Source organism: Mus musculus, chromosome 8, assembly GCF_000001635.26.
Source record: "Mus musculus strain C57BL/6J chromosome 8, GRCm38.p6 C57BL/6J".
In the NCBI taxonomy this organism is placed as follows: Eukaryota; Metazoa; Chordata; class Mammalia; order Rodentia; family Muridae; genus Mus; species Mus musculus.
Window position 1 is genome coordinate 129,258,686 of NC_000074.6, and position 27,884 is coordinate 129,286,569.

Below are 27,884 nucleotides of genomic sequence, written 5' to 3' on the forward strand. Positions count from 1 at the left end.
TGGAGAAAGCCTAGGCATTCGTTCTAAAGCAGTCTGTTTCACTTGAGACAGTAAGAGGCACCAAAATGACCAAGAGGGACTAGAACTTAAAGCACCATAAAGGCCTTCTCAAGCCAGACAAGGACTCCAGGAGATGCTCTAACAGATTCAGTGATCATGGTCAGAGAGGACCAACCCCATTGTATTAGGAGGTGTAAGAGAGGGTTCCAAGGTACTTCCCTCTTGCTTCATATAGTGTTTATTTAAACCCAGACACATACTGGATAGAGTAGAGATGAGTATCTTTAAGAGTCACATGGTATTCTTTCTAGACCATTATCCATGTCCAAAGAGCATTAGAACACAGGATCTGCTGCTGATGCATTGAAGCAGTTCCAAAAAGATCACTGTTATGTGCCTATTAGTTTTTGAAATGTTTAATTCTAGGCTTCTTCAGAATTTGGAAGGATGATAAAAAGATGGGCAGGAAAAGAAAATTCTTGTGGGTTTCCCTTAATGCTTTCCCTCCTGTGTTCTTCTACATAATGCAAAGCATTATGGTCCCTGAGGTCTTGCACTGTTTCTCATTGGTAATGTTGCCTGATGAGCAGGTAATGAACTCTGGTCTTTAATGTGCATGCAGAGATCATGATTTCCTAATAATTCAATGTGTTTTCTTAGAATCAATATTGTATTGAATATATAAAACATCTAAACTGATTTACAGTGTATGGAGGATATGTCTGGGTTCTGTGCTGTTACTACACAATTCTATGTGCACTGAGTGTAGTTTAACTCCACTATATTGTGTGGCTGCTCAGTATTGCTTATTAACCATCTAACTCCCAGGAAGTACATTATACAGAGAAACTACCTTTTAAATGTATTATTTCATGAATTTTGTATTAACAAAGATTAAATTTTAAAGTATTATGTCTCTGAAGTGTGCTCAGCAATTAATTTCCTATCAGCAAATCATGGTTCAGATGCACACATTCACAGTTAACAGTCTACTATTGAAAACTGTTGTCAAGTGCAATGCACATTTCTTCTTTCTAGTTGGATCTATTACAAATTTGTTCATTATCAGAAAATTAAATTTAAGTAATTAACTAAATTATGGATACAGTGAGACTGGGAAATTATATTAAGAATAAAAATGTACTGGAGAGATGGCTTAGAGGTTAGAAGCACTGACTGCTCTTCCACAGGTCCTGAGTTCAATTCCCAGCAACTACATGGTGGTTCACAACCATCAGTAATGGAATCTGATGCCTTCTCCTGGTGTGTCCGAAGACAGCTACAATGCACTCACATATATAAAATAAATCTTTTAAAAAAAAAAAAAGGACTGGAGAGATGGCTCAGAGGTTGAATGCACTGACTATGCTTGCAGAGGTCCTGAATTCAAATCCTAGCAACCACATGATGGCTCACAACTATCTGTCATGTGATCTTGGTGCTCTTTTCTGGAGTACAGGCAGAACACTGAACATGATAAAGAAATCTGTAAAAATAAGGAAAAAATAAGAAAAATGCAAAACCCTTGCCAAAAATGGGAGAAGGATTCTCATCTCCCCTCCCAAAGAATGTATGTGAAACTTATTTGAGATGCCAAAAGGCTCTATGGCTATTTGAAGAAGATGGTATGTTACCTAGATGCTTTAATTAATACCTAAAGTACAGACCATAATATTCCCTTTTGTGTGGGAGAATATTCATGTAAAATACATGCAATTGGGCAAATTTGCACATCCTATACTCCAGCTAGAGTACTGATCACATTGGGAATAGGGTACTGAAAATGTGCTTCAAAGACTCACTCACCTGGAAACAATTTTTCTTTTAAAATTAAAGACCATGGAAAATTTTTTAAATTTCATTTTTATTTTGAATCTTTTATTTTATTTTTAAAAGATTTATTTAAGCTGGGCATGGTGGCACACGCCTTTAATCCCAGCACTCAGGATGCAGAGGCAGGAGGATTTCTGAGTTCGAGGACAGTCTGGTCTACAAAGTGAGTTCCAGGACAGCCAGGGCTATACAGAGAAACCCTGTCTTGAAAAAAACAAACAAAAAAAAAGATTTATTTATTACTATATCTTAATAAGAACACTGTAGCTGTCTTCAGACACACCAGAAGAGGGTGTCAGATCTCATTATAGGTGATTGTGAGCCACCATGTGGTTGTTGGAATTTGAACTCAGGACCTTTGGAAGGCCAGTCAGTGCTCTTAACCACTGAGCCATCTCTCCAGCCCTGAATCTTTTACTTTTAAAATGTATTTATATAATATATAAAATTTTTCAAATAACATAGTCACAACACACGAACATTTGTTTAAAGGAAATTTACTGTACACAGTATAGCACCTTTCTCAGAATTAGTTTTTCATCATCTTATCATTATATGAAATTGGTTCAGCGCTATCTTCCAATTGTGTCCTAATTAAGGTGTCCTGAACACAAGGTGACACTAGAAAATAGACTTCTCTAGGAATGCTGCACCCTATTATATTAGACAAGTTCAACAGGAAAAAACATAAACTTTAACTAAGAGGAAATGAAACAGTGGGAATGATTCACTCAGTACTGTGGAAGAGTGGTAGAATTAGATAACCTAGTGAAAACAGTCTGATTCTTATACCTACTACCTACGGACAGTCTCTTCTACCACATCCACAATCTGTGAACTCCTCTATGCCTATGTGTAGAGTGACACCATGGCATGTCACTGATACACCGGATGCTGATCTATGTCTTATGTGTGAAAATCTACTTTAGTCATGAGGAAGAGATTTCCTTAAAATAGCATCCTCTGGAGGAACAGAAATGACCAGGCCCATACCACTCCCACTGTCAATAACAGGCCTGGTCTCCATTAGCAGCCACCACTGCCCTTCCCCCCCTTCCAGCCTATGCTTATGTGATATCAGAAAAATCAAATGCATAAGTCTTTTCTCAGAAGATGAAATTTAAAGAATGTGGATGAAAGAGTAAGAGAAAAGGATAGACTAGGCAAACATCTACCACAAGGATTAGGGACAAAGGAAAAGACCTGTGGACATCTGAGCAAACTATTTACTTAAGAGAGTATTTCTAGTCTTGAAGTCATCCCTGCCCCAAAACATTCAGTCTGCACATTCTCTGGACTGTGCCTCCCTCCACCCACCCACCCCCACCTGGACAGTGGCTAACAATCACACACATATTTTCTTCCTACCTGTGACAGTCTGCATGAAAATGGCCCCCATTGGCCCATAAGGAATGGCAATATTAGGAGGTGTGGCCTTTTTGGAGGAAGTTTGTCACTGTGGGGTTAGCTTTGAGATTTCAGATGCTCAAGCCAGGCCTAGTTGCTCCCTTCTTCTTTATGCCTGCTAGCACACATTAAGTCTCAGCTACCTTTCCAGCACCATGTCTCGCTGCAAACCACCGTGCTTCCCACCATGATGATAATGGACTAAATCTATGAACTATAAGCCAGCCCTAACTAAATATTTTCCTTTATAAGAGTTGCTATGTCTGTGGCATCACTTCACAACAGTAGAAACCCCAATTAACACACTACCCATTTGATTTTGGGGACCTTCTTAGGGATCCAAACTGAGGATGTGGGAAAGTTCTGAGGGCAGGTGGTAATTTTAACTGTTCCTTTATTTTATTTTGTGAGGCAGAGTATCACTATGTAGCTCAGGCTGGCCTCAAGCTTGCAATCCTCCTGCCTCAGCCTCTTGATTGCTGTTATTATAGGTATGCAGCATTGCACCTGGATTGACTCTCAGACTTCACTCTGGAAATTTCAGTGTTTCTAAACAAATAGGATATGGGTTGAGGTAGGTTAAATAGACTAGTCCTTGTGTGTATGTATTTCCAATATTTAATTAGCTCAGTGTCTCAACACAAAGATGCTTAGTGTTAGGAAAGTGTGAGGTGAGAAATAACCAGTGCAGGCACACTGACAGCCATATGAACTGACAGCTTGATAGAGTGAGTATTAGTTAGCTGACAGCCAGTCCCACCATTAGCCATCCCTCACATTGGAACTGTTTTGTGTATAGTTCTTAGAAAACATGAAAATAATGTTGTCTCAAGGAGAAACGACTACCTCATATCTTTAAGGGAAAAGAAAGATCAAAGGTAATTCCAATTTAAAAAAACAGTGTATTTGGTTTGAGAGCAAAGATGTGCTAGCCCATGTTTGCAGTGCTATAGAGTGTACAGATAAGGGGATCTTATCTGGACAGCTTTGTACATGTCCTGGACCTCCTACACAACCTCAGTCCCAACTGCATCCTTCTCAACTGATCGTTTAAGATGTAAGTGAAAATAAATTACACTACGAATATAACAAACCAGAAATTAATAAGCCTATTCATTTCTATAAACTATTGTTTCCCAAAGTCTCTCTTTAATTGTTTATATCCTGGGCACCCTTCCGCTTGTGGGACAGATGGATAACTCCTCTGCAAGTTGAGTAATGGGCTATGCAAGCTCCCTACCTTAATTCCAGGAGGGAGAAGGCAAACAGCCTAGTGAGTGATGGAAGCTGGGGCTGAAGTCAGGACCTTGATTCCAGGAGGAAGAAGGCTACTGAGTGAGGGAAGATCAGGGTGTAGTCAGGACCCGGTGAGCACAGGGTCACTGCCCACATAGGGGCGGAGCAGCGGCAGGTGGAGTGGTGGGGCCTCCCTGGGGCTGCGCGGGGAGACAGATGGGTAGGCTATTGGATGACAGACAAAAGTACTACAGAAATGCAAATCCCTGTAGATCTGGAAAAGGTCTGGCCCTGGACTTGAAGCTTGGGCTGAGAACCTCTACACTGTGTACCTTCAGCACACTCTAAATCTAAGGGAGGTGCTCGAGTCACTCCAGACTTACTGGCCAATCAGAGCCTTTAGGCGGACCTGCCAGTCAGAAGAGAAGGCGGGTTTTCCGGGTGCCGTGGTGCCGGTTTCGCTTAGTAGCTGAGTAGGCTTGAATGGTCCTGTGTGCTGTGTTCTCTGTCCTGCCTCTGGATGCTGTGGAGGGTGCTCAGGCAAGCTCCGAAGTTGCGACATGGTGAGCACATGATCACTGCCAACAATGGGGAGAAGCAGGGGTCTGAGGATCGCGAGCTTGTGTGGTGCGTCTTTCCCGGGGCTAAGTGGGAATCGGCGGCCACGTGTGAGGTCCTAGCCACTCGCTGGACCCAGCTGTAGCCTTCACTGTGGGGGCGGTATCTGTGCAGAGCATTTGGCTTGTGCGTAGAAAGATCCTTGGTATGATCCCAAACTCATAGAGTCCTAGTTTCTACAATCCATTTGGAGTTAATTTTGTGGCGGTTATAAAAGGCATCTCATGTGCTGGGTAGCAATCCAATATCAAGCTGTGATGTGAAAGAGTAGAATTGATGATGTAAAGGATTTAATAAAGCATAGGAGATAGTAAGGCACACCAAGTAGAATTTAGGTGAGGGTGGACTGCATGTAAAACACCCCACAGATAAGTAATATGCTAACCAGGGCAATTAGAGATTAGGAAGCTAGGATACACATGTTTGTTCACCAGGATTGTCCAGAAATATGGTACCAAACCATAACAAAGGAAACAAACTTGATTTACAACCAGCCACTAAGTCCATCTCCATATCAAAGAGCAGGCCTTTAACAAGCTGCTCTATGGAACATTACAGAATTACAATCAACAACAGTAAGACCTAGTGTGCTATAAAGGTTCAGTTTTCTTCTTGAGAAAAGCATAGTTCTGCCTCATGGGTGAGATGATACCTAGTGACAACCATTTGAAAAGGTAAAAAAGAAAACAAAACAAAACACAGTTGTATTGAGTGCTGGTCTGATCAAATTACACTTTCCATGAGGTTGCATCAGGTTGTGAGAACACAACTCTTTCCACCGTATGGGGCTGTGGTTATCAGTTCCAAGGCCACTAGAGGCTTGGTCTGAAATGTTTTTAAGATACACCGAGTTCTTTTGCAGCATTGTTTGATTAGACTTCTCCTGACTGTGTCCCATTGCATGATGCTGCTGCTAACTTCATAGTTTCTTCGTCTTTCTGCTGACTTCATAGATGTCTCCCATCTCCTTCCTTTTCCCTCATGTCAACCGTGTACAAGATGGTATTCTTAAGAAGCTTACTTAGCATAAGCCATAGCTTGTGTAAGACTTCCCCACCCCAACTTTTATACTTTGTACCTTTTCCTTTTCTGATGTTTTTCATCATCTGGGACCTTCCACTTAGGACACTGTCACTAACCTGCTGTATTAGGGCACTGGTGTACTTGGGATTTGATCCTGGGAATATGTCTTCTGTGTAAATTCCCATCTGTCTAAGTGGCTAAACTTGCAGTCTCCAGTCTACATTTAAACTGTTCAAAACTTAACCTGGAACCTGAACCTAAAAGAGACTTAAGGGTGGCAGCTGATGTGGAATGCAAAATCCATTATAGTCTGGCTCCTCTTTTAACATTAACCATGTAGCTAGTCTTTGCTACTTTATGGTTTCTTCTTTTAACACACACTTAATCCCCTTCCCCCGCAACTCCAACCCCCTTACCCCCCATTTCACCCCCTAACACCAGATAGGAGAGAAACAAGGATGGAGGAGAAAGAGATTCTTGAATCTAGTTTCTTTCTTTGTACTGGACCCCCCCCCACCCCTACCCCCCAACATGAGTCAGTTTCTGATGGGGGAGCAAGGATTAAAGATAGAAAAGGCAGAAAGAAGATGTAAAGCCAAGAGTAAGATTTGGGAGGACTGATGATTAGTACTGCTGCAGCAGAGCAGCCAGCAGCAACCAGCAGCCTTGAGTTTATTTCTCATAGTCTTTTTATACCCCACAGTACTGTAGAAAGCAAAGCCACAAGCTAACAGAAACAAGTTTCCTGAAACATACACAGAATATCTGTTCTTATCTCGAGGCACCTCCCTTGAGCCTTAGGTGTACTTCCTCCTCAGGCTGGGAAATCTGCCAACAGACCCTAACCCACCTTGACTGCCTACAAAGAATAGGGTCAGTTCTAAGGCATAAACAAAGTAGTCAAGGAAAAAAAAAGATGTAAACTAAGTTCCCTTGTTTACTGTACTCAGGGTCTTATCAAGATGATCAAGATATTTTAAGATATGAGGAACACATTCCTCAGCTGTTTGGGGGGGGTGTTTGTTTTTTGAGCTTACTTCCTTGTCCTAGCCCAGTGTCAAACATTCTTGCCATTTTCCTAGAAACGATACCAAGAACTCTCCATACCTGGGAGAGTAGAAGATTCTAATAAAATACAAATTTACCATACTAGGGCTCTGTCTGCCATTAGGGTGGGGTGGAAGGGCAGAACTGGGAAGGCTTGTTCTGAGTCATTTAATCTCTAATCCTCCAGGAGGAGAGCTGGTAATGTCCTCTGGGCAGGAGGAGCACCAGTGGGAGGTAGCTTGCAGGGTTTTTTTTTTTTTCATATTCTCTGATGCAGTTCATCAGAGAGCTGTGAGGGAAACCCCAAGCCACAGCATCGTGATTGTGGCAGCCACTAGGAAGAACAGGTTAGTTAAGCAATCAGAGTCCAATCTGATTGGACTGGGATGGACTGTGAACCAGACTGTGGTACTTTTGGTACATGTGGTGACCTGGGCAAAGGGCCTTGGCCTCTGAGCCAGCCTGAGTGTGGATTCCCTGGGGAAAAGGAGGCTCTGCAGCTCTGGCCATAGGAAGCTGTGTTGCTTCTAATACCACAGTTCAGTGTGCACACACAAGCATTGCTTTTGGTGTGCAGAAAACAGATTTCAAAACTGAAAATCTGGTTTCTAGAAGTTTTGAACATTGTACTGCAAATTCAGTTTTGTATGATAAATTTTACAAATCATTTTGAAACTGGTAGAGATGAGGTTATGGGGATCATCCTTCATCAATATTTGATTAAAATCCTTTTACCTTTCCAGTACCACCAGTCACAATGAATAGAGTGATTCAGGGAAGTTCAGTTCCAGGGTCCAAAAGGAGTTTCTGAGATGCAGAGGTTTCTTAAGTGTGCATGGTGGTGTGCAGGTGGGTAGGGCAGATTCTACATCATGTGTTATAATCCACACGGCAGGAAGCAGACATTTAATTATTCTTCAACCTTGGTTTGTATGTGGGCTCAGTGGGGCAGAGTTTGTGTGATTTCACAAGGGGGCATTAGGTGCTGCAGAGCCATAACTCACCTTTCTGATCACCTCCATAGAGAGAGCTCTAGAGCCTCTGTTTGAAAGTGAGGTCAGTAGTGGCTGGAACGGTCAGAAATTTAACAGGAGTCATTTTGAGTTATTTTTCTGGGAGTTGTGAAGTCTGTGTTTTTTCCATTTGTATACACATACAACCAGGTAATACTGGTCATGTTCACATTTTTCCTGGCTGAGTTTCCTTAAGTCTTGATTGAAACTTGACTATAATTTTGGACTTATATTCTTGACTTTTTTTCTCTACACCTCATTATTTTTTCACAAATGTTATAAAGCTTTTGATTGTTGTAGTGAAAGAAAATTAAAATTCAAGGTCCATGACTCATGTAGCTTGCTAGTTAGGAGGCCCTTTTGGGCCTAGAGCAAAGAACAAAGACAGTAAAGTCATCCCAGGAACCAACTAGCCATAAAGATAGGGAAGACATACAAGAATGTCTGGACTGGACCGGCACCTCCCTATCTCCCGCCCTTCTGACATGGGTTAAATGTTAACCAGATGCTCTGCTGTTACCTCGATCTGCACGTACAGTTTGCTGATGTTTAAACTGTCCAATTGTGTGAAGCCACGCCAATTCTCCCCCTATCCCCACTCTTTTCCTATATAAACCCCTAGCTTCTAAGCCTCGTGGTTGATACCTCTGGAGATACGTGTCAGCCCGGAGCTCTGCCATTAAACTACCTCATGTGTTTGCATCAAGACGGTCTCTCATGATTCTTTGGGTGCGCGCTATCTCGTGACTTGAGTGGGGGTATCCCCATGGAGGTCTTTCATTTGGAGGTTCCACCAAGATCTGCGTGACACCCAGGAACCCCGAAGACCCCTTGGAGGTATGTTTGTGTGAGTCTTGTATGTTGTCTGTTATCTAAGTGCGGCACTGCTGAGAGTGTTTGAGACCGGTTTTCTGGCAGCCACCACTGTGGCCCATAAGGACCCAGTGGCTGCGGAAGGGCCGCAGGCTGCAACCCTGGAAGATGTTCCACAGGTGAAGGGGGGTGGACGTGGAATCCCACCCCCGTCAGGAATGGGGTAGATGTGGAATCCTACCCCTGTCAGGAAGGGAGTGGACGTGGAACCTCACCCCCTCGAAGGTTGCGTTTGGCTGGCTGTATAAGTCCAGACGCAGACACATGTGTTTAGACGTACTAGTGTCTTGTGTCTTTGTTTTGTTTCTGGTTTTTTTTTTTTTTTTCTGATTTTTGTTATGGGACAGACAGTGTCAACCCCTTTGTCTCTGACTATGGACTTGAACTGATGTTAGGACAGAATTTGTCAGTGATATTAAGAAAAACAACTTGGCCCTGCTTTCCCGCGGGCAGGCCTGCTCCCCCGCGCACCCCGGGCCGCACAGACCTGGCAGTGCTGGTGGCGGTCTGGGACACGGCCACAGCCCAGAGCCCGGCAGCCCGAGCAGGGCCAAACTGGGGGCTCCCGGCTTCCATGGCAGCAGTGCACAGCTAGGGCTCAGTGCGGAGTGACACGCAGACCTTCCAGTCGCCTGCTGTTCACTTCTGGGTTCTGCAGGCACTGCAGCAGAAGAGGCCAGCTGTGCAGGCGCACGGCCCCGGGGTGCTGGGCCCCACGAGCGAGATGGCGAGTGCAACACTCCACCGGCACCTGCCCCACCACCACCACATACCTCAGCGCCCAAGGGATGGGAGGAGAAGAGGGGCAGGGCCCGCGGGATTCACGTCAGCACTCACCAGGTTCCCTGAGAGCGGCTGCACCAGAGTCACCGCACCGACCTCCCCCACCCCCGACCCTGGGCCCCGCTGCTGCAGACAGACGGACAGGAAGAAGAAGAAGAGACTGTGGGAGTGGCCAGCCAGGAGCACCGCGAGTTCCCTGGCTGCTTCTGATACCTGCCTAATTATATTTCCCTTTCCCCTGCATCCCACCTGCCCGTCTCCAGGCTTTGGCAGTTCCAGAGTGCCTCTTGTTAGCAGAAAAAGTGCTTTCACTTTGAGATGTCAGTGGCCCAGCTGGGCTCCTTTCGCTGCCCCATGTGTCTTATCAGGAGGCTCTGCCCTGAGCTGCTGGCAGTGAGTCTGCTCCAAGTTCCATCGAGGGAGACATCTGCCCACTTGGGGCTTCTCCTGCCCAAGGTAAGGAGCATCTGTGAGTCTAACCGCCAGGCTCTGATGATGGTCTCATCTCTGTGGGGATAAGAAGTGCCCCAACAATCTGACCAAGATAATAAAAAATTACAGAAGTTAGAAAAAGACAGGGTAAGTCGGTAAGAAAGTGCAGAGGAAGAAAAACAAAAGAAAAAAGAGGATGAAGAAGACAGATGTATATAGAGGTCTAGAAAGAAGTGAGCTTAGACTGTAAGAAAGAGCAAAGCTTCAGCAGACTCAGGAGAGATAGATGACAGTGACAAATAGAGAGGTTAACAGTAAAGAAAAGTGAAGGAGAGAGAGAGAAGCGAGAAGTGAGAGGCAGAAGAAAGAGAAAACAGGAGGAATCATAGACAAGAAAGAAATTTGATTAGAATCTTGGCCACAGTGGTAGGAGAGAAAGAAAAGACAGGACCTAGACAGGGATCCTGGGCAACAGAAGATCCTAGAAGAACAGAATTAAGTGAGTTAGAATACCGAGCCTCAGCTAAAAAGGCTCAGCTGTGTCAGACTGAAGTTACTTATTTGAGATACACCCTTTGAGATGGGAAGCAGTGGCTAAAAGAAGCCAGAAAAAGACGGTAACAACGATTCCCCACCCCAACTACACCAAGGCAAGTAAGAGAATTCTTGGGCACCACTGGCTTTTGCAGACTCTGGATACCTGGATTTGCGACCTTAGCTGCCCCGTTGTACCCCCTAACCAAGGAAGAGGAGGTGTTTGTGTGGACCCCAGATTACCAGAAAGCCTTTAAAGAAATTAAAAAGGCCCTACTAATGGCCCCATCCTTAGCCTTGCCTAATGAGAGAGCAGGGGTCACCAGAAGAGTCCTTACTCAGACTTTGGGACCAGTGGTTTACCTATCCAAGAAGTTAGACCCTATTGCCAGCGGGTGGTTTTCCTGCCTGAAAGCTATTGCTGCCGTAGCTCTGCTTGTCAAGGATGCTGATAAGCTCACTCTGGGACAGCAAATAACTGTAGTGGTACCCCACGCTCTTGAAAGCATTATCCAATAGTTCCCCTGACCGATGGATGACCAACACTGGTATGGCATTATTAGAGCTTTTATTGACTGAACGAGTGACCTTCGCTCCCCCTGCTGTCCTCAATCCCGCTACCCTACTGCCTGAGACTTCACTTACTCATCACTGTGCTAACATTTTGGCAGAAGAAGCTAGTACTCAAAATGATCTGAAGGATCAGATTAGCCTTGGCCTGGGGGTTCGAGCTGGTACACAGATGGCAGTAGCTTCATGGTTAAAGGTAAGCAGAAGGCGGGGGCAGCAGTGCAGTGGTGGACAGAAAGCAAGTGATCTAGGCCAGCAGCCTCCCTGAAGGGACGTCGGCCCAAAAAGCCGAACTTGTGGCTTTGATACAAGCTCTATGAATAACAAAAGGGAAGTCTATCAGCATTTACACTGACAGCAGGTATGCTTTTGCCACTGCACAGAGCGATATACAAAGAGAGCTGTTGACATCTGCAGAGAAAGACCTAAGATACTGTGGCTAAATGGAATCTGATGGCAGATCTAACCGCCAAACAGGCAGCCCAAGGAACAATGATCCTGGCAGTCAAGGAGCCTAAAGATTATTATGATGTCAGAGAGACCAGCTTTAGATACACCCCTGAGGACTATCAAGTTATGGACTAATTAGGACTGGTAAAGGAACTAGTCCTCCCATGGGAAGAAGGACACAAGTATGTTACCAACTTACGTTACTTGACCCTCTTGGGGGCCAAGAAATTAAAAGGTGTGGTTAGCAGACCTGCCTTTGTTGCACAGGTAAGTCAGAGACTGGCCAAGATATTAGAGATTGATTAGAAGTTGCATTGTGCATACAGGCCCCAAAGCTCAGGACAGGTAGAGAGGATAAATAGAACTCTAAAAGAGACCTTGGACAAAATTAATCATAGAGACTGGCGCAGACTTGGTGCTCCTTCCTTTTGCCCTATTTGGAACTAAAAATACTCCCTCTTGATTCAGCCTTACTCTTTTTGAGATCCTTTACAGGGCTCCCATGCCATCACTGTCTAAAAAATGATGTGTTTGAACCCATATGTTGTTATAATAATGATCTATATGCTAAGTTAAAAGGCTTGCAGGTGGTGCAGAAAGAAGTTGGTCACAACTGGCTACAGCAAACGAGCTGGGTACCCCAAAGACATCTCACCAGTTCCAGTCAGAGATCTGATCTACATGCACCTGCATCATGCCCAGACCCTCAAAGTCTCACTAGAAGGGTCCCTGCCTAGTCCTGTTTACTGTCCTTTCTTATTCTGTTTTTGTTCTTAACCTTTGGCCCATGTTAAAGATAGAGTGAATGCAGTGCAGCTTATGGTCCTCCAGCGTCAATACCAACCTATAGTTAAGATAGAAAAAGAGTATGATTTCTATTCTCTACATAGAGATATAGACTTGTGAAATTCTAAGATTAGAATTACTTAGTAGAAGAAGAGGGGAATGGAAGAAAATTAAAATTCAAGGTCCATGACTCATGCAGCTTGCTAGTTAGGAGAGCTTTTTGGGCCTAGAACAAAGAACAAAGGCTGTAAAGTCATCCCAGGAACCAACTAGCCATAAAGATAGGGAAGACATACAAGAATGTCTGGACTGGACCGGCACCTCCCTATCTCCCGCCCTTCTGACATGGGTTAAATGTTAACCAGATGCTCTGCTGTTACCTCGATCTGCACGTACAGTTTGCTGATGTTTAAACTGTCCAATTGTATGAAGCCGCACCAATTCTTTCCCTGCCCCCACTCTTTTCCTATATAAACCCCTAGCTTCTAAGCCTCGTGGTCGACACCTTTGTCTCCTGCAGGAGATACACATGTGGGCCCGGAACCCTGTCATTAAACTACCTCGTATGTTTGCATTAAGACAGTCTCTCGTGATTCTTTGGGTGAGCACTATCTCGTGACTCGGGTGGGGGTATCCCCACGGAGGTCTTTCAGTAGCTCTGTGATAATTATGTATAGAATTTACATTGTGCCAAAATGTGTACCATTTCTTTATAATCCTAATGACAATTCTGAGGGTTTTTTTCACGTGGCAGATAGCTTTGGAATCAGCTTTCCTGTTAGGAGTTTTCTTTAGATTGTTTTGAATTTTTGCTGCAAATTAAACATACCCAACATCCTTTTTAAGAAAAAAATCACTATAATGGTATTGTTTACTGTTGTAAGTGCGTGAAACTGAAACTGATGTAAAATAGTGTACAAAGCCATAGAAAGAGGACTTGAGCATAGACTTTAGTGACACAGAATATATTGTTAGGGTCACATAAATGGTATCTTACTTAGTATAACTTAATTGAGAAAACAAAAAGAGTGAAAATAAAACATTGTCCAGAACTGAACAATGAATATGTGTGTGACATAAGATTGTGTATTAGCAATAAACTCTGATAGCAGTAGGTTGGGATTTTCCATAGATACCAACTAAAACTAGTTAAGACCATGTTGTGTTATAGTTGATATAAAATTGCACATATTTAATATATGTATTCTGACACATTTGGACATAATACCTACACCCAAGCAACCTCATTCTACCAAATTCTTACAAAAATTATAGAATTGCCATGAATCCCAGCAATCTTCTCAGTATAGTTTCCATGCACTTGAAATTTGTTTTAAAAAGTATCAGAATTCTCATGTTCATTGCAGTTGTATTCAAAGTAGCCTAAATATGAGAATTACCTCAGTGCTCATTTGTTGAGAACAAGTTCGGTGCCTCAAGGTGACATTGTGCTAATGAAGACATTTGCAATGGTTAAAGGATTAAATACTTGTAAAGACTCTCACAGTCAGTGCCGCATTGGTCATGAAACAGCATGTAATTACAGCTTAAACATTGTCAACCCATTTCTTTTTCCATATACTTTTAATCTTTAGTGCACTTCTTTTTTTTTTTTTCCATTTTTTATTAGGTATTTAACTCATTTACATTTCCAATGCTATACCAAAAGTCCCCCATATCCACCCACCCCCACTCCCCTGCCCACCCACTCCCCCTTTTTGGCCCTGGTATTCCCCTGTACTGGGGCATATAAAGTTTGCAAGTCCAATGGGCCTCTCTTTCCAGTGATGGCCGACTAGGCCATCTTTTGATATATATGCAGCTAGAGTCAAGAGCTCCGGGGTACTGGTTAGCTCATAATGTTGTTCCACCTATAGGGTTGCAGATCCCTTTAGCTCCTTGGCTACTTTCTCTAGCTCCTCCATTGGGAGCCCTATGATCCATCCATTAGCTGACTGTGAGCATCCACTTCTGTGTTTGCTGGGCCCCGGCATAGTCTCACAAGAGACAGCTACATCTGCGTCCTTTCAATAAAATCTTGCTAGTGTATGCAATGGTGTCAGCGTTTGGATGCTGATTATGGGGTGGATCCCTGGCTATGGCAGTCTCTACATGGTCCATCCTTTCATCTCAGCTCCAAACTCCGTCTCTGTAACTCCTTCCATGGGTGTTTTGTTCCCAAATCTAAGGAGGGGCATAGTGTCCACACTTCAGTCTTCATTCTCCTTGAGTTTCATGTGTTTAGCAAATTATATCTTATATCTTGGGTATCCTAGGTTTGGGGCTAATATCCACTTATCAGTGAATACATATTGTGTGAGTTTCTTTGTGAATGTGTTACCTCACTCAGGATGATGCCCTCCAGGTCCATCCATTTGGCTAGGAATTTCATAAATTCATTCTTTTTAATAGCTGAGTAGTACTCCATTGTGTAGATGTACCACATTTTCTGTATCCATTCCTCTGTTGAGGGGCATCTAGGTTCTTTCCAGCTTCTGGATATTATAAATAAGGCTGCTATGAACATAGTGGAGCATGTGTCCTTCTTACCTGTTGGGGCATCTTCTGGATATATGCCCAGGAGAGGTATTGCTGGATCCTCCGGTAGTACTATGTCCAGTTTTCTGAGGAACCGCCAGACTGATTTCCAGAGTGGTTGTACAAGCCTGCACTCCCACCAACAATGGAGGAGTGTTCCTCTTTCTCCACATCCTCGCCAGCATCTGCTGTCACCTGAATTTTTGATCTTAGCCATTCTGACTGGTGTGAGGTGGAATCTCAGGGTTGTTTTGATTTGCATTTCCCTGATGATTAAGGATGTTGAACATTTTTTCAAGTGCTTCTCTGCCATTCGGTATTCCTCAGGTGAGAATTCTTTGTTCAGTTCTGAGCCCCATTTTTTAATGGGGTTATTTGATTTTCTGAAGTCCACCTTCTTGAGTTCTTTATATATGTTGGATATTAGTCCCCTATCTGATTTAGGATAGGTAAAGATCCTTTCCCAATCTGTTGGTGGTCTTTTTGTCTTATTGACGGTGTCTTTTGCCTTGCAGAAACTTTGGAGTTTCATTAGGTCCCATTTGTCGATTCTCGATCTTACAGCACAAGCCATTGCTGTTCTGTTCAGGAATTTTTCCCCTGTGCCCATATCTTCAAGGCTTTTCCCCACTTTCTCCTCTATAAGTTTCAGTGTCTCTGGTTTTATGTGAAGTTCCTTGATCCACTTAGATTTGACCTTAGTACAAGGAGATAAGTATGGATCGATTCGCATTCTTCTACACGATAACAACCAGTTGTGCCAGCACCAATTGTTGAAAATGCTGTCTTTCTTCCACTGGATGGTTTTAGCTCCCTTGTCGAAGATCAAGTGACCATAGGTGTGTGGGTTCATTTCTGGATCTTCAATTCTATTCCATTGGTCTACTTGTCTGTCTCTATACCAGTACCATGCAGTTTTTATCACAATTGCTCTGTAGTAAAGCTTTAGGTCTGGCATGGTGATTCCGCCAGAAGTTCTTTTATCCTTGAGAAGACTTTTTGCTATACTAGGTTTTTTGTTATTCCAGACAAATTTGCAAATTGCTCCTTCCAATTCGTTGAAGAATTGAGTTGGAATTTTGATGGGGATTGCATTGAATCTGTAGATTGCTTTTGGCAAGATAGCCATTTTTACAATGTTGATCCTGCCAATCCATGAGCATGGGAGATCTTTCCATCTTCTGAGATCTTTAATTTCTTTCTTCAGAGATTTGGAGTTTTTATCATACAGATCTTTCACCTCCTTAGTTAGAGTCACGCCAAGATATTTTATATTATTTGTGACTATTGAGAAGGGTGTTGTTTCCCTAATTTCTTTCTCAGCCTGTTTATTCTTTGTATAGAGAAAGGCCATTGACTTGTTTGAGTTTATTTTATATCCAGCTACTTCACCGAAGCTGTTTATCAGGTTTAGGAGTTCTCTGGTAGAATTTTTAGGGTCACTTATATATACTATCATATCATCTGCAAAAAGTGATATTTTGACTTCCTCTTTTCCAATTTGTATCCCCTTGATCTCCTTTTGTTGTCGAATTGCTCTGGCTAATACTTCAAGTACTATGTTGAAAAGGTAGGGAGAAAGTGGGCAGCCTTGTCTAGTCCCTGATTTTAGTGGGATTGCTTCCAGCTTCTCTCCATTTACTTTGATGTTGGCTACTGGTTTGCTGTAGATTGCTTTTATCATGTTTAGGTATGGGCCTTGAATTCCTGATCTTTCCAAAACTTTTATCATGAATGGGTGTTGGATCTTGTCAAATGCTTTTTCTGCATCTAACGAGATGATCATGTGGTTTTTGTCTTTGAGTTTGTTTATATAATGGATTACATTGATGGATTTTCGTATATTAAACCATCCCTGCATCCCTGGAATAAAACCTACTTGGTCAGGATGGATGATTGCTTTAATGTGTTCTTGGATTCGGTTAGCGAGAATTTTATTGAGGATTTTTGCATCGATATTCATAAGAGAAATTGGTCTGAAGTTCTCTATCTTTGTTGGATCTTTCTGTGGTTTAGGTATCAGAGTAATAGTGGCTTCATAAAATGAGTTGGGTAGAGTACCTTCTACTTCTATTTTGTGAAATAGTTTGTGCAGAATTGGAATTAGATCTTCTTTGAAGGTCTGATAGAACTCTGCACTAAACCCATCTGGTCCTGGGCTTTTTTTGGTTGGGAGACTATTGATAACTGCTTCTATTTCTTTAGGTGATATGGGACTGTTTAGATGGTCAACTTGATCCTGATTCAACTTTGGTACCTGGTATCTGTCCAGAAATTTGTCCATTTCGTCCAGGTTTTCCAGTTTTGTTGAGTATAGCCTTTTGTAGAAGGATCTGATGGTGTTTTGGATTTCTTCAGGATCTGTTGTTATGTCTCCCTTTTCATTTCTGATTTTGTTAATTAGGATTTTGTCCCTGTGCCCTTTAGTGAGTCTAGCTAAGGGTTTATCTATCTTGTTGATTTTCTCAAAGAACCAACTCCTCGTTTGGTTAATTCTTTGAATAGTTCTTCTTGTTTCCACTTGGTTGATTTCACCCCTGAGTTTGATTATTTCCTGCCGTCTACTCCTCTTGGGTGAATTTGCTTCCTTTTTTTCTAGGGCTTTTAGATGTGTTGTCAAGCTGCTAGTATGTGCTGTCTCCCGTTTCTTCTTGGAGGCACTCAGCGCTATGAGTTTCCCTCTTAGAAATGCTTTCATTGTGTCCCATAGGTTTGGGTACGTTGTGGCTTCATTTTCATTAAACTCTAAAAAGTCTTTAATTTCTTTCTTTATTCCTTCCTTGACCAAGGTATCATTGAGAAGAGTGTTATTCAGTTTCCACGTGAATGTTGGCTTTCCATTATTTATGTTGTTATTGAAGATCAGTCTTAGGCCATGGTGGTCTGATAGGATACATGGGACAATTTCAATATTTTTGTATCTATTGAGGCCTGTTTTGTGACCAATTATATGGTCAATTTTGGAGAAGGTCCCGTGAGGTGCTGAGAAGAAGGTATATCCTTTTGTTTTAGGATAAAATGTTCTGTAGATATCTGTCAGGTCCATTTGTTTCATAACTTCTGTTAGTTTCACTGTGTCCCTGTTTAGTTTCTGTTTCCACGATCTGTCCTTTGAAGAAAGTGGTGTGTTGAAGTCTCCCACTATTATTGTGTGAGGTGCAATGTATGCTTTGAGCTTTACTAAAGTGTCTCTAATGAATGTGGCTGCCCTTGCATTTGGTGCGTAGATATTCAGAATTGAGAGTTCCTCTTGGAGGATTTTACCTTTGATGAGTATGAAGTGTCCCTCCTTGTCTTTTTTGATAACTTTGGGTTGGAAGTCGATTTTATCCGATATTAAAATGGCTACTCCAGCTTGTTTCTTCAGTCCATTTGCTTGGAAAATTGTTTTCCAGCCTTTCACTCTGAGGTAGTGTCTGTCTTTTTCCCTGAGATGGGTTTCCTGTAAGCAGCAGAATGTTGGGTCCTGTTTGTGTAGCCAGTCTGTTAGTCTATGTCTTTTTATTGGGGAATTGAGTCCATTGATATTAAGAGATATTAAGGAAAAGTAATTGTTGCTCCCTTTTATTTTTGTTGTTAGAGTTGGCATTCTGTTCTTGTGGCTGTCTTCTTTTTGGTTTGTTGAATGATTACTTTCTTGGTTGTTCTAGGGCGTGATTTCCGTCCTTGTATTGCTTCTTTTCTGTTATTATCCTTTGAAGGGCTGGATTCGTGGAAAGATATTGTGTGAACTTGGTTTTGTCGTGGAATACTTTGGTTTCTCCATCTATGGTAATTGAGAGTTTGGCCGGGTATAGTAGCCTGGGCTGGCATTTGTGTTCTCTTAGTGTCTGTATAACATCTGTCCAGGCTCTTCTGGCTTTCATAGTCTCTGGTGAAAAGTCTGGTGTAATTCTGATAGGCCTTCCTTTATATGTTACTTGACCTTTCTCCCTTACTGCTTTTAATATTCTATCTTTATTTAGTGCATTTGTTGTTCTGATTATTATGTGTCGGGAGGAATTTCTTTTCTGGTCCAGTCTATTTGGAGTTCTGTATGCTTCTTGTATGATCATGGGCATCTCTTTTTTTATGTTTGGGAAGTTTTCTTCTATTATTTTGTTGAAGATATTAGCTGGCCCTTTAAGTTGAAAATCTTCATTCTCATCAATTCCTATTATCCGTAGGTTTGGTCTTCTCATTGTGTCCTGGATTACCTGGATGTTTTGAGTTAGGATCCTTTTGCATTTTGTATTTTCTTTGACTGTTGTGTCGATGTTCTCTATGGAATCTTCTGCACCTGAGATTCTCTCTTCCATTTCTTGTATTCTGTTGCTGATGCTCGCATCTATGGTTCCAGATCTCTTTCCTAGGGTTTCTATCTCCAGCGTTGCTTCGCTTTGGGTTTTCTTTATTGTGTCTACTTCCCCTTTTAGTTCTAGTATGGTTTTGTTCATTTCCATCACCTGTTTGGCTGTGTTTTCCTGCTTTTCTTTAAGAGCCTGTAACTCTTTAGCAGTGCTCTCCTGTAAATCTTTAAGTGACTTATGAAAGTCCTTCTTGATGTCCTCTATCATCATCATGAGAAATGTTTTTAAATCTGGGTCTAGATTTTCGGTTGTGTTGGGGTGCCCAGGACTAGGTGGGGTGGGAGTGCTGCGTTCTGATGATGGTGAGTGGTCTTGATTTCTGTTAGTAGGATTCTTACGTTTGCCTTTCGCCATCTGGTAATCTCTGAAGCTAGCTGTTTTAGTTGTCACTGTTAAGAGCTTGTTCTTCAGGTGACTCTGTTAGCCTCTATGAGCAGACCTGGAGGGTAGCACTCTCCTTAGTTTCAGTGGGCAGAGTATTCTCTGCAGGCAAGCTCTCTTCTTGCAAGGCAGGTACCCAGATATCTGGTGTTCGAACCAGACTCCTGGCAGAAGTTGTGTTCCACTCACTAGAGGTCTTAGGATCACGTGTGGAATCCTGTGTGGGCCCTTGCGGGTGTCAGGCGACTCAGCTGGCAAGGTAGCCGGGGCTCGAGTGGAGTGGAAGGGGTTTGTGCCCCAGATCAAGCCCGGGTAGCCTGCTTCCCTATGTACCGCAGTCTCAAGTTCCACGCGATTGGATTGGGGTAGGCGCTGTGTTCCACTCACCAGAGGTCTTAGGGTCCCGTGGGGAGTCCTGTGTGGGCCCTTGCGGGTGTTGGGCAAGACTCTGCTGTCAAGGTAGCCCGGGGCTCGAGTCTCGAGTCGAGCGGAAGGGACTTGTGCCCCAGATCAGGCCCGGGTAGCCTGCTTCCCTATGTACCGCAGTCTCAAGTTCCGCGCGATTGGATTGGGGCAGGCACTGTGATCCACTCACCAGAGGTCTTAGGGTCCCGTGGGGAGTCCCGTGTGGACCCTTGCGGGTGTTGGGCAAGACTCTGCTGGCAAGGTAGCCCGGGGCTCGAGTCTCGAGTCGAGCGGAAGCCTTTAGTGCACTTCTATTGTCAGATGGATATGAGAACTTGAACCATCTTGTCTACCTCACAGGTAGCAATTGAAAATGAAGGGGGACCAAGACAGCTCAGTCAGTCAATAGGATCTCAAGGGAGGGAGCAAGGATTGAAAAGAAGACAATTAGACAACACTATGACATGACTCCAGACAGTGCAGAGGCTGAAGCAGGTTTATTTTTCTCAAGCCTGCTTTTATATTTTTTGCATTTAAGTACATGCAAATAATAAGGCCAGTTCTAGGTGAAGGAACAAAGCAAAGTCTGGTGATCACTGTTTTTAGGGGCTTATCCGGATGCCCCAAGGTAAAAGGAATGCCACAAATTCCTTGGCTAAGTTTACCACCTTTGTACTTGCTCAAATGTAAATATTCTTTCCTGAGCTTACTTCCTAAGTCCTAGCCCAAAATCAAATTCCTGCCTGAGCCTACTTCCACTTCCTAGCTCAATATCTGATTTCTGCCAAATTCCTACAGAAGGGCAAAAAGCACAGAATCTAGCTGAAGCAATCTCCTTCAAAGGGTTTTTCTAGTGTTTATTTAGAACATTATGTGGAGAAGAGAAATGAAATATCAAGTTTTCTGTAGCAAGAGTTGTTATAGTTGGGAAGCAAATGTGGTATTATAGTATACTGTAAAAATGCAGAAAGTGGCCTTATTTGGATGGCATGAGAGCTTTCTGCCAATGAGTCATACTGCATGAAAAAGTAGAAAATGAGTTTAAGAAACTGAGTGACTGTTTTGTTTGAATTTAAATTATAATAAAGAAAATAAACCTTAAAAAAAAAATACTGCCTGAGCTTTCTGAGTCATTGGATTGCTAGGGCAGAACATTCTTCCTACCTGTTGTGTTTGTTTTGATTTTTTTATGAATATGAGTATTTTGCCTGTATGCATGAATATGCACATCCTATATGCCTGGTCCCCATAGAAGTCAGAAGATGGCTTCAGAATTTCTGAATTTGGAGTAATGGATAGTTGTGAAACAATTGGCAATTGAGCCCAATTATTTGCAAGACCAACAAGAGCTCTTGACTGCTGAGCCATCTCCTGCCCTATGTAGGATCAACATTTACATTGCCAGTATTTTCATCTGTCCATTTGTATCTGTTTAAAGATGCATCCCTTTTAATAAGATCTTGTTATGGTTACAGATTAAACTGGGACACTTATGAATATGTAAATCTTTGTAGGAACTCCAGTAAAAACCTCTGGGTCCTTTCTATCTTTCTTGTTTGTTTGATTGATTATTAAAGAGGAGACAGGGTCTTAATATGTACCTCTGGAGGTCCTGGATAGACCAGAAATATACCTGCTTCTGCCTCCTGAGTGCTGGGATTAAAGGCATGAACTAATTATGGTTAGTTTGCCCATCATTTTTTGTACTTAGTAAGTGTTCATACAATTTCTCTGATGTGTGCTCAGTACTGCTTCTCTCTCTCTCTCTCTCTCTCTCTCTCTCTCTCTCTCTGTGTGTGTGTGTGTGTGTGTGTGTGTGTGTGTTAATTAGCATTTCTCTTACAAGGCTGTATCCTATTCAAAGAGCAAAGAAATGACAGAAGTGAACCTTGTTACTCAGTTTTGTTCTAAGATGACTTGATAATTACATTAAAACTTCTTGGTCATGAAATAAGTGGGGGAAGCACCGGAATCATATAAATATATTGTCAATGAAGCATACATTTACAGTGATGTCAGTATCGTGGTTTTTGTTCTACACATATATGGAATATTTTAGGATGCATTGACCTATGATGATGTGCATGTGAACTTCACTCGAGAAGAATGGGCTTTGCTGAATCCTACACAGAGGAATCTCTACAAAGTTGTGATGTTGGAGATCTACAGGAACCTCAAAGCTGTAGGTAAGACTGAATTATCTTTCACTTTTTAAAATAAGGGAACAATTGTTTCTTTGTTATTGATGCTTTTCTGTAACTTCAATTGAGAATGAGAAAGAATGGGGGTGAATAAATCAGGTTTACTAAAGATAGTAACACATTTGCCTAATTTCCAATAATATATCATACATTTTCTGGTACTATATTTTAGGATACAATTGGGAAGACCAAAACACTGAAGAACATTGTCAAAGTTCCAGAAGACATGGAAGGTAATTTTCATGTGCAAGTTGGTATGAATTTGCCTCAGAAGAAATGTTAATGTGGCCTGGAACCTTTTTTAAATTTATTTTATTTTTTTATTTTTTTGGTGGCCTGGAACTTTTAAAGAAAAGCAACAGTGTTTAAAAGAAAAAAAAAAAGGCATTTCTTTAAGTGTATTGTTTAAATTCTCACAAATCTATGTACCTCAATGTCAGGTTTGATTTGTGTTTTCAAGGCATTTCTCTAAATGAAAAGACAAGGAAACAATGCTTTAACTGATATTGCCATTTGAATCATAGCCACATTACAGCTATTCTGTAGAACTGCCAATCTAGTCTCATACCACTCACATATTGCCAAAGATATATATTAGGTGATAAGTATATGTTTCTAATAAGCAAATATCCCATAGTAAAACTGATTACTCATATAGTAACATTGCTAAGTTTAAGTGAGAGGGGCAGTTTATGAGAGTCAAAAATGTTTTTGAGGAGAAACCTTAATTCCTATACCATATATCTATGATGAGCAAACAGCCAAACTGTGTGAATGCAATGTGGAAATCTTTCATTTGTTATTCTTTTTTTTAATAGGTATATCCTGTGTCACAATGGATACAAGCCATGTGAGCATAGGGATATTGAAAGAAGCAGAACCTTCTCTCTCTCTCAAAACAATTAAAATATATGTAATAGTCCACATTTGAGCAAACTTTGTGATACAAGTTTATAATTAGTTGGCTCTCCAACTTCAGTGGGAATATATCCATAAACTCACTGCAGAAAATCCCTATCAATACTAGGATTGTGGAAATTCTTTTATGTTTGTCCTGGTTTATTATGTCATTGTAGTATATTTCATAATATAGGAAAATTTATGAATATACCCAGTGTGGTAAAGCTCTGAGCTCTTCTATTTCTCTTGAAATATGTGAAAAACCTCATAGAGAAAAAGGATGTAAAAAATCTTAAGATGTGAGTTGTCTTTACAATTAGACCAAATTGTAAGATTAATTCCTACAGATAAAAAGAATCATCAATGTTGTGAATGTGGTAAAGCTTTCACATGTGCCAATTATCTTTGCAGGCATGAAAGAAGTCATACTGGAGAAAAACCCTCTGAAAATACTCAATGTGGTAAAGCCTTTGCAAATCAAAGTCATGTCCATGTACATAAAAGAATACATACTGGAGAGAAACCCTATGAATGTAATCAGTGTGGTAAAGCCTTTGCACAAAAGGCTCATCTCAAAATACATATACTAACACATACTGGAGAGAAACCTTACAAATGTGATCAATGTGATAAAGCCTTTGCATCTCATAGTACTCTCCAAGTACATAAAAGAACACATACTGGAGAGAAACCCTATGAATGTGAACAGTGTGGTAAAGCCTTTGCACATCATTGTCATTTCCAAGTACATAAAAGAATACATACTGGAGAGAAACCTTATAAATGTGATCAGTGTGTTAAAGCCTTTGTAAGTCGGATTGAACTTAAAAGACATAAAAGAGTTCATACTGGAGAGAAACCTTACAAATGTAATGAATGTGGTAAAGCCTTTGCACAATACAGTACTCTCAGAATGCATGATAAAACCCATACTGGAGAGAAACCCTATGAATGTAAGCAATGTAGTAAATCCTTTGCCTCTCATGGTCAACTTCGAAAACATGAAAGAATTCATACTGGAGAGAAACCTTACACATGTAATCAATGTGGTAAAGCCTTTACAGAATACAGTACTCTCAAAAGGCATAAAATAACCCATACTGGAGAGAAACCCTATGAATGTAAGCAATGTAGTAAATCCTTTGCCTCTCATGGTCAACTCCAAACACATGAAAGAATTCATACTGGAGAGAAACCTTACAAATGTAATCAATGTGGTAAAGCCTTTGCAGAACACAGTACTCTCAAAATGCATAAAAGAATTCATACTGGAGAGAAACCCTATGAATGTAAGCAATGTAGTAAATCCTTCGCCTCTCATGGTCAACTTCGAAAACATGAAAAGAATTCATACTGGAGAGAAACCTTACAAATGTAATCAGTGTGGTAAAGCCTTTGCAGATCATGGTCAACTTCGAAACACATGAAAGAATTCATACTGGAGAGAAACCTTACAAATGTAATCAATGTGGTAAAGCCTTTGCATACCATTATCATCTTCAAATGCATAAAAGAATTCATACTGGAGAGAAACCTTACAAATGTAATCAATGTGGTAAAGCCTTTGCACAGTACAGTACTCTCAGAATGCATGAAAAAACCCATACTGGAGAGAAACCCTATGAATGTAAGCAATGTAGTAAATCCTTTGCTTCTCATAATATACTTCAAACACATGAAAAAATTCATACTGGAGAGAAACCTTACAAATGTAATGAATGTGGTAAAGTCTTTGGACGACACAGTCATCTCAGAATTCATAAAAGAATACATACTGGAGAGAAACCTTACAAATGTGATCAATGTGGTAAAGCCTTTCCATATTGTAATACTCTCCAAGTACATAAAAGAACACATACTGGAGAGAAACCTTATGAGTGTGGTCAATGTGGCAAAGCCTTTGCAAATCAAAGTTATTTCCATGTACATAAAAGAATACATACTGGAGAGAAACCCTATGAATGTAAGCAATGTAGTAAATCCTTTGTTTCTAATGGTCAACTTCAAAGACATGAAAGAATTCATACTGGAGAGAAACCTTACAAATGTAATGAATGTGGTAAAGCCCTTGCATGCCATCGTAGTCTTCAAATGCATAAAAGAATACATACTGGAGAGAAACCCTATGAATGTAAGCAATGTAGTAAATCCTTTGTTTCTAATGGTCAACTCCGAAAACATGAAAAAATTCATACTCGAGAGAAACCTTACAAATGAAGACAATATTAGTAAAGCCTATTCACACTAAAGTCACCTCCAGCTACATAAAAGCACATAGTAAAGAGCAACTCGGTGAATATAACCAATGTGACAAAGCCATTGCATATCATAGTTATCTCCAAGTACATAAAAGAACATATACTTCAAAGAAGCCCTATGAATGCAATCAATGTGGCAAGGCCTTTGCATATGAAAGTTATTTCCAAGTACATAAAAGAATACATACTGGAGAGAAACCCTATGAATGTAAGAAATGTAGTAAATCCTTTGCCTCATGGTCAATTTCAAAGTCATCAAAGAATTCATAATGGAAAGAAACCTTACAAATATAATGAATGTGGTGAAGCCTTTGCACAGCATCGTAATCTTCGAATGCATAAAAGAATACATATTGGAGAGAAACCTTACAAATGTAGAAAATATGGCAAAGCCTATTCACAATCAAGTCACCTCCAACTACATGAAAGGCCACAAACTAAAGAGTAATCCTTTGAATATAACCAATGTGGTAAAGCCTTTACAGCGATCTTGAAAGGTATGGTGGTTTGAAAATACTTGGCCCATGGAAAGTGGTAGTATTCAGAAGTATGGCCTTTCAGGAATAGATGTGGCATTTGAGAAAGTATGTCCCGGTGGGGGTGGACTTTGAGATCCTATGCTTAAGCTCCACACAGGGCAGAAGAGTCTTCTGGCTGCCTTCTGATCAAGATGTAGAACTCTCGTCTCCTGCAGCACCATGTCTGCTTGGACACTGCCATTTTTTCAGCCTTGATATTCGACTGAACCTCTGAATCTGTACACTACCCCCAATTAAATGTCCTTTATAAGAGTTGCCTTGGTCGTGGTATCTTTTCACAGGAATAAAACCGAAATTAAGACAAACAACATAAAAGATAACCCACTGGAGAGAAACTGACAAGCTGATAGTTCTCTGCATGTTTGATAACAGAAATAACATGTTTTAGATAGTCTCTTCTTCCTTCACTTCTCTCCTTCCGTTTTTCCTCATCTATATCTTCCTACATCTCCTTTTCCTTTCCATTTCTTCCCCCCCCCACCCACACACACACACACACACACACATGAGGATAGTGATATATTAAGATAGAATCTCAGATGTAGCCCAGGGTAGCCTTGAATTGAAAATCCTCCTACCTCTATCTCTTGAAGGCTGAGATTATAAGTGTGTATATCATGCCCAGGTTTTTCAAGCTGAATCCATGGATGTGGGATCCTGAGTTACAAATTACTGGCTAATCTTTGGGAAATTGCTAAGCTGATGATAATATTGAAAAGTAGACTCAAAGAATAGGCCATGCCTCCACTTCTATTAGCTCCTGGAATCCCATTACTATAGGGATATGGAGTAAGCCTAGGCATTCGTTCTAAAGCAGTCTGTTTCACTTGAGACAGTAAGAGGCACCAAAATGACCAAGAGGGACTAGAACTTAAAGCACCATAAAGGCCTTCTCAAGCCAGACAAGGACTCCAGGAGATGCTCTAACAGATTCAGTGATCATGGTCAGAGAGGACCAACCCCATTGTATTAGGAGGTGTAAGAGAGGGTTCCAAGGTACTTCCCTCTTGCTTCATATAGTGTTTATTTAAACCCAGACACATACTGGATAGAGTAGAGATGAGTATCTTTAAGAGTCACATGGTATTCTTTCTAGACCATTATCCATGTCCAAAGAGCATTAGAACACGGGATCTGCTGCTGATGCATTGAAGCAGTTCCAAAAAGATCACTGTTATGTGCCTATTAGTTTTTGAAATGTTTAATTCTAGGCTTCTTCAGAATTTGGAAGGATGATAAGAAGATGGGCAGGAAAAGAAAATTCTTGTGGGTTTCCCTTAATGCTTTCCCTCCTGTGTTCTTCTACATAATGCAAAGCATTATGGTCCCTGAGGTCTTGCACTGTTTCTCATTGGTAATGTTGCCTGATGAGCAGGTAATGAACTCTGGTCTTTAATGTGCATGCAGAGATCATGATTTCCTAATAATTCAATGTGTTTTCTTAGAATCAATATTGTATTGAATATATAAAACATCTAAACTGATTTACAGTGTATGGAGGATATGTCTGGGTTCTGTGCTGTTACTACACAATTCTATGTGCATTGAGTGTAGTTTAACTCCACTATATTGTTGTGGCTGCTCAGTATTGCTTATTGACCATCTAACTCCCAGGAAGTACATTATACAGAGAAACTACCTTTTAAATGTATTATTTCATGAATTTTGTATTAACAAAGATTAAATTTTAAAGTATTATGTCTCTGAA

At 41.3% G+C, this 27,884-nt stretch overlaps 1 protein-coding gene across 6 annotated transcripts; it reads left to right on the forward strand.

The window, feature by feature from the left end:
• Positions 1 to 4,706: 4,706 nt before the first annotated feature.
• Gm32856 (predicted gene, 32856) lies at positions 4,707 to 27,884 on the forward strand. 6 transcript variants are annotated; one of them, XM_030243224.1, is made up of 6 exons: positions 4,708 to 5,039; positions 8,800 to 9,014; positions 9,709 to 10,289; positions 22,338 to 22,464; positions 22,652 to 22,712; positions 23,791 to 27,884. In XM_030243224.1, exons 3-6 carry the CDS (start codon positions 10,152 to 10,154, stop codon positions 24,755 to 24,757), a joined length of 1,293 nt encoding a protein of 430 aa, XP_030099084.1. In that variant the 5' UTR covers positions 4,708 to 5,039; positions 8,800 to 9,014; positions 9,709 to 10,151; the 3' UTR covers positions 24,758 to 27,884. The 6 variants fall into 6 exon arrangements, 5 of the variants coding, with proteins under 5 accessions (XP_030099085.1, XP_030099084.1, NP_001363895.1 ...); XM_030243225.1 differs by lacking the exon at positions 8,800 to 9,014 and having other exon boundaries at positions 4,707 to 5,039; NM_001376966.1 differs by lacking the exon at positions 9,709 to 10,289 and having other exon boundaries at positions 4,928 to 5,039; positions 23,791 to 26,428.